General features: G+C 56.0%; 1 protein-coding gene across 1 annotated transcript; it reads left to right on the top strand.

Annotated features, from left to right (window-relative positions):
- Nucleotides 1–5708: 5708 nt before the first annotated feature.
- Nucleotides 5709–7662, top strand: Pou4f1 (POU class 4 homeobox 1). The gene is made up of 2 exons (XM_042682688.1): nt 5709–5831; nt 6511–7662. The coding sequence occupies exons 1-2, from the start codon at nt 5709–5711 to the stop codon at nt 7660–7662; spliced, it is 1275 nt and encodes a 424-aa protein (XP_042538622.1).
- Nucleotides 7663–8476: the final 814 nt, after the last annotated feature.

The raw sequence follows: 8476 nt of genomic DNA, 5'->3' as shown, positions 1-8476 counted from the left end.
CACCGGGGTCGGAGCGGCCGAGCGGGGAGAAGGGCAGGGGACAGCGCGGCCATCACGTCGCGCGTGGGTGGTGGTGGTGGCGGCGGCGGGTCACGGGCCGGCGTGTTGGTTGATCTGTCGTCGTTTTAACTCGGGGACGTGGGGGCGATCCCTTCGCAGGGCCAGCACGGGGTGAAGCCCAGGGAGGGGCCGGGGACCTGAGTCACAGGGGCCCACGCCCGTGTTGGGCCCTACGTTGTTCCCTTTGGGCTCGGGGCAGGTGGTTTCTGGCCGCTTCCAGGCCGCGCCCTGTGCCTCGTGGCGGGGGCCTTCCTCCGGGGCCCAGAGCTGGCGCACAGCCACCAACTTGGCTGGGACGCATCTCCCCCGGGGCTCCGGGGCAGCGCGGAGATGTGGGAATGGTGTGCTCCACAGCTAGGAAATTGTCCCCCAGTGGAAGTCAGAGTTGAATGCAATGGCCAGAAGAAAGAAGACAATGGATTTTTTACAACGCCCCCCTCAGTCCCCCTGTTCGTTGACTTTAGAACTTTCTCAGCCAGTCCCAGCCGAAAGCCGGGTCGGCATGGTCGAGCCCTGAAACCCTGCAAGAGAGGAGATTCGATGTTCCCAACACTGCTCAGCCGGCCGACTCGGGATCTTGGGGGAATCGAAGGAGGAGGCGAGAGGCCGCAGGTGCTCAGCAGTGGGCGCGGGGGGGGCGATGGGGGGGACACAAGGCAGTGGCCTCAAGCAAAGCTCACAGCCATCCCGAGCGACAGGGTGTCCAGCACGAGGCTGTCCTGGGCCCTGAGGACCAAGGGGCAGGGCCACCGTCCAGCACCGGGCGGAGTTGTTGCTTTGGCATCCGGACTGACCAGCGAGGTCTGGGGACCCAGGGTGGGAGGGGCAAGGAGATCTAAGGCCAGCACAGCACGGAGAGGGCTGGGGGAGACCCCGGCCAAGACAGGCAAGGCTTAGCTTTCGGAGAGACTAGAGATCAAAGTAGCCTGGGGGTGTGTGGGGGGGGGCACACTCCAGGGTTCCACACTCCAGGCAGACCATAGCAAACTAAGGTTTACTGGGATATAAACGGAGGGCCTGTTAGGAGACCCACAATCCAATGCCTACCTTAGGGTCTCTACTTCTCTCCTGCTTGAGTCTTAACCTTGCGCAAAGTGTTCTCCAAAAACGGCGATCTGGGCGCGGGAGGGGGGGGGGGAGCGGGGGCTGGGGTACACCCCCCCGCAGGCAGAATGGTTGCAGAGAGTGAAAAGTGACCACATTTCCAACTGGGCTCTGCCTGCTAGACACCGATAGATACCTGGAGTCTGTGGAAGAACAGACTCTGGCCCGGGGGCGGGGAGGTGGGGGTGTGGGAGAAACAAACCTTTGGATTCCCACAAGAGCAAGGCTCCTGACTCCCCTCTTCTGTTTTACACTCAACCTCCAGACACCTTCGTTCTCATTTGCCAAGGCTCCTCTCCGGTCTCCTCTAACCTGGGCTGAACAATTCCGATTCAACCAGAGAGGTTTAAAAAGACAGGGGTTGCTCCGCCATAACTTCCCCTAGACACCGGGAGAGTTCACCCGGAATGGTGTGGGGTTTAGCGAGGACCTTCTCCCACCAGTCCTCACTCCCACCAAACAGTCTACTCTCCAAGCGCAGGAAAAAAAAGGTTCTGCCAAAGGAAATGTGAAGGAAGGCTTGCCAAAGGAGGAGGAGAAAATTAATTAATGAGGGAAAGAAATGTGTCTTTGATCCAGATGATAGACTTCCTGTCCCTGGGGGCCGAAATTCCTAGGAAATCAATAGCCATGCATTCATTATTTCCGCCCCCCCCCTTCTTGATAAAATGCAAAGCTATGAAATGAGGGCGGGGGGGGGGGTGGGGTGGGGGACTCTGTGTTGGTCATTAAATAAGAAAACAGCAAGGGAAAAATTGTCCAGGAATCTATGCCAAGGCTCAGACCCCATGTGGGAATCATTAACACAGACAGGGGCCAAGGAGATACAAGAGTTGCCAAGGCAGAAAAACAAAGCAGTGCCATATGGGAAAGCTGAGTGGAGACTCATCTCCTTCCCTTATATCCATCATAGATAGGGCACAAGAGCAGAACTTGATGGGGCCTCAGAATTGCAGACAGAGGTACCAGTGTTCCTTATTGGGTGGCCTGGGGCTGTGCTCAGCAGGAATGTGTCTAATAACCCTCAAGAAGCACCTCCTTCCATCTTCCCTGCTACACCTGCACCATAAACACCTTTCTTCTGTGGTTTCCTCATGCTCATACATTCTAACCTCCTAGAGGGGAAAAACACAAGTTTTATAGCTTTTATTTTTCCTGTAGGTGCTGGGCCTAGGGCTTGAACTCAGAACCTTGGGCACTGTTCCTGAGCTTTTGTGCTCAAGGCCAACACTCTACCACTTGAGTCACAACTCTACTTTTTTTTTTTTTTTTGTAGTTAATTGGACATAAGAATCTCAGGGACCTTTCATGCCTAGGCTACCTTCAAGCCATGATCACCAGATCTCAGCCTCCTGAGTAGCTAGAATTACAGGCATGAGTCCACAACACCAAAAGTTTTTTTTATCTCATTTTATCTCCAGTGTCTTACACTGGTGTCCAGACTGGGGCTCAGCAAGCATTTGAAGAAAGAAAATAGAGTAGTAACTGAATGTGAAATAACTAATTTCTGAAAAAGAATAAAGATTTATAACTCTGCCCCGGGCAAGCATGCTCCCATGCCCAGACTCTACCTCCTATATAAGGTGATGCCCTCCAAGGCTCTTCTTGGACCCTTCTGGCTTGATAAACTCTCCTTGGTCATCTCCAGTTTGACCAGTCTTCCTTCCTAAACACATATATTGTTCCACAATGATCTCCCCAAGTATCATGATGGGGAAAAAATGCGGCCTAGGTAGGCTTCAAGTCCATGCGTGGAAGAAAAGAGAAAATTATACCTATGACCTTTTAGTTCTCTCTGCAAAGAAGGAGGCATTCTGGGTAGAAGTCTCATCTCACTTAGAGATGAAAAGGCACTTTTGTCCAAGGAGAGGTGAGATAAGGAGGGGGTCTTGCTAGAATGGGAACCTGATTTCAGGCCCCTGTACCACCTTTGGGAGTTACTGCAGGTCATGGTTTATAGGTTTCCTTGGAGTAGTAGAATCTCTCACTCCCCCATCCCTCCCTCTCCCCCTCTTCTCTCTCTGTCTCTGTCTCTCTCTCTCTCTCTTTCACACACACACACACACACATACACACACACACACACACACACACCCCTCTCTGAGAGCTACCTGGTTACAAAACTTTGCTGTCCCCCTTTCTTTCTGTTCTGCACCCTTTAAGATTTTTAAAGGCAAGCATTTCCAGTGGGTGGGCAGGGGTAGAGATGGGGGGCCGCCGGAGCCAGGGTGGGTGGGTGAATACTGTGTGTGCTCCAGGCACTTGCCCTGGGTGGCAGGGAGGGGCTCTTTCTTACACCCTGCAGGAGAACAGTGGGATCTTCCTTGGGTGTCAGGATGGATTAGGTTAAACCTGGACACCCGGTGAGACAACGACCACAGGACTCACTCTTTCCCTCCAGCTACGTCCCGCTCATGGTCTATTCCCCGTGGAGATAAAGTTACATTTAGCACTCCCAGGGGACTGCATAATGGATGGAAATGCAGCTCCTTCTTTCACCAGCAAGTGAACATCCTTCTCACTTCCCTCTAGGAGAAAGGGAAGGGAGGGTGGGAGGACAGAAAAGGAAAGGGAAAAGAAAAGAAAGAAAAGGCCATGGTGACGCCTGTGGGCTATTCTTGGAATCCTAATGGGTGAGTGGATACACTAAATACACATACATTAAGGCAAAAGAGAAAAAAAATCTACCAACATGCAGATTTATAATTATAGAATTGAGATCTGCCCTTTGACAGAAACGAAAACCTCCTTAATGTGGAAGAGACCTGAAAGATTATTTATCTGATCCCTGCTTTCCGTAAGAAGCCCCTAACCGCTGGTGGCAGATGTGATAACATCTGGATGGTTATTATCACCCCAGGCTAGCACTTGGTCCCCAGAGACTTAAGCACCTGAACTGTGGTTCCCCAGGGAGCCCCTTGATCTGCCTGCCACATGAGGGCCATTTAACAGGTTGGCTAATTGATTTATTCTTCTTAGGTCTTGATTTCACAGTAATTAAAAGAAATTAAAGGCTTGTGCCTATTCTTTCAAATTGATTTGAATTAATATTTCGAATCACGCCTCTTTTTTATAGGTTAGCTTCTTCCTGTCTCCGATTAAAGAAAACAACATAAGCAAGCAAAAACAAGGGGGGAGGGGAGGAGGAACAAAAAAGCCAGGAGAAAGTTCTCTTTTCAGTATTCTAATCCTTTTTTCCCCTCTGAAGTGATTTTCTTTTCCTGAAGTTGCCAGGAAAAGATCTGTGCGTGTGTGCGCGCACGCGCACGCGTGCTTGTGTGTGTGAGAGAGAGAGAGAGAAAGAGAGAGAGAGAGAAAGAGAGAGAGAGAATATGGAGAAGAGAAGATCCCAACTACACCCTGTTAACTATTTTTCCCTTTTGATTACTAGATGCCTCAGATCACCGGGAGCTCGTTTGAAAGATGGGTTTGTACACCGTTAAAGAAGACAAACAATAAGAGAAATGCACAATTTCATTTCAACAGCCTTTCCCGAGTAGAAAGCACCTGCTCCTTGTGGCTCTTAAGTGGCTGTCACTGGTGGTGCCCGATACAGTTATATTCACAACAACAACAACAAAGTATGCGGAGAAATTAAATTATGTGGAAATCAATAGCGTCTGACTGCTTCAAACAAATGTCTGTCACCACGATTATTCTCCGGGAACCTATTTATAAACCTTGAAAGGAGCTGGTTCTTGCAGCAAAAGACAGCATCTTCCCCATTTCTATGTTGTTATTTTTTTCTCCCATGCCTAGGAATGCCTAGGCATAATTTAACATACAAATGCCCAGCAGTATACATTATATAACAGCTTGTTAGGAGTCCAGAAGAGGAGGTGTGCCTAAGTAATGCACATATATTCAGGAATAGCTAGGGGAGGGGGGAAATCACGCACACACGGAGGGGCGCGCTTACATCCTGTCTTTCTCCCTCCAAAAGGTGCCTAGTCTTAAGACAATAGCTGGCCCTTCTGCTCTTTGCAGACCCGAGGTGGAAAGGTGGGGCGTACAGTGCGCATGCCTGTACAGCTACAGGTGCATCACCTGCGTTGTCCTTACGGGTGGTCACTATAAGAGCGTCTCCCAAGCGCTTGTCGCGGCCTGGCGAGTGCGCGCACGCGCGCGCTAGCGCGCGCGAAGACGCACAGCGCCGGCGAAAAGTGGAGCGCGCGCCAGACAGACGGAGAGAGCAGATGCCTGTCAGCGCGGTGGGGCCGCGAGCTCTCGCGAGAGCTCCCCGGGCCGGCCGCGAGAAGTGGGGCTCAGGTGTAAGAGGAGTGCATCCCGTCGGCGCGCGGGGCTAGAGCTCCAGGAGAAGCGGGACCGGCGAGGCCGGCGCGCGCGGCGCTCTGCGCGGTCAAAGGGACCATCGGGCGGCGGTCAGATCAGCAGCAGCAGCCGCCCGCGGAGCAGCCACCGTCACCCGCAATAGCCAGAGCGGCCGCAGCTTCGGAAGGAAGGCCGGGGGGCGGGGGAGCCGGCGCGCACACTTTCCCGCGGACTTTCGGAGTGTTTGTGGATTTACATGCCAAGCCGCCAAGATGATGTCCATGAACAGCAAGCAGCCTCACTTTGCCATGCATCCCACCCTCCCTGAGCACAAGTACCCGTCGCTGCATTCCAGCTCCGAGGCCATCCGGCGGGCCTGCCTGCCCACGCCGCCGGTAAGCGCCCCGCGCCCGCGGCGCCGGCCCGCGCCACCACCCCCACCCCCCTTCGAGATGCGGCAGGTCGGGTGCCGGCGTGTGCGGGTCCCGGCGCGGGCGGGCGGAATCGGGCACGGGTTGGTGGAGGAAGCCCGCCGGGAGGCACGCTGTGTCCAGCGGAGCTTAAGGTCGTGATCCCGTCCGCCTGCGACCCGAGCGGGGAGTTCTGGGGGTGGCCGCGATGATGCTCGACTTCCCTTCACTTTCTCTGTTAATTTCACGCCTCGAAAACAGGCGATCTCTGCGCGTGTTCGGGTGTGCGACACGGGTCCCCAGCTGCGAGTTACATCTCCATTTCTTCTTCTTGTTCTTCTCCTTTTCTTCCTTCTTTTTTTTCGTCTCCTACATTTCCTTCCCGGAATGTGTTGCCGCCGTGTCCCCTTCTCCCCCTTCTGCACCCCACCCTGCGCCCCTGTCCCCGGCGTGTCCCCCGTGTGTCCCGTCTTTCCCGCTCTCCGCTCTTCTCACTCCCCCCACCCCGCCCCTCCACGTCGTTATTTTTGGTTGCTTTGTGTTTGCTTTTCGCTGGTTGTGCTTTCCGGCTCGTGTGTGTGTTGTTGTTGTTGTTGTGTTGTTTTTTTTCTTTTTGGTTTTGTGGTGTGTGTTTTCGTTTTGTTTTGGTTTGTGTCGCCTGCAGCTGCAGAGCAACCTCTTCGCCAGCCTGGACGAGACGCTGCTGGCGCGGGCCGAGGCGCTGGCGGCCGTGGACATCGCGGTGTCCCAGGGCAAGAGCCACCCTTTCAAGCCGGACGCCACGTACCACACGATGAACAGCGTGCCGTGCACGTCCACGTCCACCGTGCCGCTGGCCCACCACCACCACCACCACCATCACCACCAGGCGCTCGAGCCGGGGGACCTGCTGGACCACATCTCGTCGCCGTCGCTCGCGCTCATGGCCGGCGCCGGCGGTGCGGGTGCGGCGGGCGGCGCCGGCGGCGCCCACGACGGCCCAGGGGGCGGCGGCGGCCCGGGAGGCGGCGGCGGCGGCCCGGGTGGCGGCGGCCCGGGGGGAGGCGGCGGCGGCCCCGGGGGCGGCCCGGGGGGCGGCGGCGGCGGCCCGGGCGGCGGGCTGCTGGGCGGCTCGGCGCACCCGCACCCGCACATGCACGGCCTGGGCCACCTGTCGCACCCGGCGGCGGCGGCCGCCATGAACATGCCGTCCGGGCTGCCGCACCCCGGGCTGGTGGCGGCGGCCGCGCACCACGGCGCGGCGGCGGCGGCGGCGGCGGCGGCGGCCGGGCAGGTGGCGGCGGCGTCGGCGGCGGCGGCGGTGGTGGGCGCGGCGGGCCTGGCGTCCATCTGCGACTCGGACACGGACCCGCGCGAGCTCGAGGCGTTCGCCGAGCGCTTCAAGCAGCGGCGCATCAAGCTGGGCGTGACGCAGGCCGACGTGGGCTCGGCGCTGGCCAACCTCAAGATCCCGGGCGTGGGCTCGCTCAGCCAGAGCACCATCTGCAGGTTCGAGTCGCTCACGCTGTCGCACAACAACATGATCGCGCTCAAGCCCATCCTGCAGGCGTGGCTGGAGGAGGCCGAGGGCGCGCAGCGCGAGAAAATGAACAAGCCCGAGCTCTTCAACGGCGGCGAGAAGAAGCGCAAGCGGACTTCCATCGCCGCGCCCGAGAAGCGCTCCCTCGAGGCCTACTTTGCCGTGCAGCCCCGACCCTCGTCCGAGAAGATCGCCGCCATCGCCGAGAAACTGGACCTCAAAAAGAACGTGGTGCGGGTGTGGTTTTGCAACCAGAGACAGAAGCAGAAGCGGATGAAATTCTCCGCCACTTACTGAGTGGGGTGGGTGGGAGGCGCCGGGCGGGGCCGAGAGGGGGAGCCGTGTGAGGAGGGGGGGCGTTTCTGGGGGCTTTTCTTTGGCCTGCTTCCCCCCCCCCGCCCCCCAATGATGGATCTGGAGTGTCCGTTAGTTATCCTGCTTGCATCTGGGGAGTTTCTCCTCGGGTTCTTTTCCTCTGCCCCACCCTGCTCTCCCTGCCCTAGCCGGCCTCGCCTAGAGGAGGGGGAGGCTGAGCGTGAAGAAAGGGGCGGCTGGAGACCAGGGAGAAGTATTGGGGGTTGACCGGGAAGCGGGAGGGAAGGAATGTGGAGATTGGAGCAGGATGGTTCTGAGGGCTAGGGTGGGGGAGATCGGGGAAGGGTTGGGAAATGGATTGTGTTTGACCAGAGACAGTTAAATCACTTATCAAAAAAAATCTTCCTGGGGACCAAGGAACTATGTACAAAAACAACCAACCACCAAAATAATAACAGTTACTAGACAAATAAAGACAAAAACAGCAAAACAAAAGCAATGAAACAATGCTTTAGATATATTCAGCTCCCAAGAGCAGTAATCTGCAGCTTCATTTTCCCCCAAGGAAGAGAAAAAATGAGCACCATATTATTACCACCGCCCCAACTCTACACACACGAACTAAGTCAAAAAAAACCAAAACCAGAAGAACTGAAAGGTGAAGTTCTGAGTAGCGAATAAGCTAGCCGGTCTGCCTGTTTAATTTTCCCCTCTAAATCTCATCATCCTCTTTGATTTATTTCCTCTGTTATAGAGAGACTCAGTGGCAGCGGAAGTGAGTAGGGCACAGCTTCGA

This window comes from Dipodomys spectabilis, unplaced genomic scaffold, assembly GCF_019054845.1.
Source record: "Dipodomys spectabilis isolate Male_0828 unplaced genomic scaffold, ASM1905484v1 ptg000075l, whole genome shotgun sequence".
Classification (NCBI taxonomy): Eukaryota; Metazoa; Chordata; class Mammalia; order Rodentia; family Heteromyidae; genus Dipodomys; species Dipodomys spectabilis.
The sequence above is the reverse complement of the archived record's forward strand: the minus strand, read 5'-3'. Positions and strand labels throughout refer to the sequence as shown.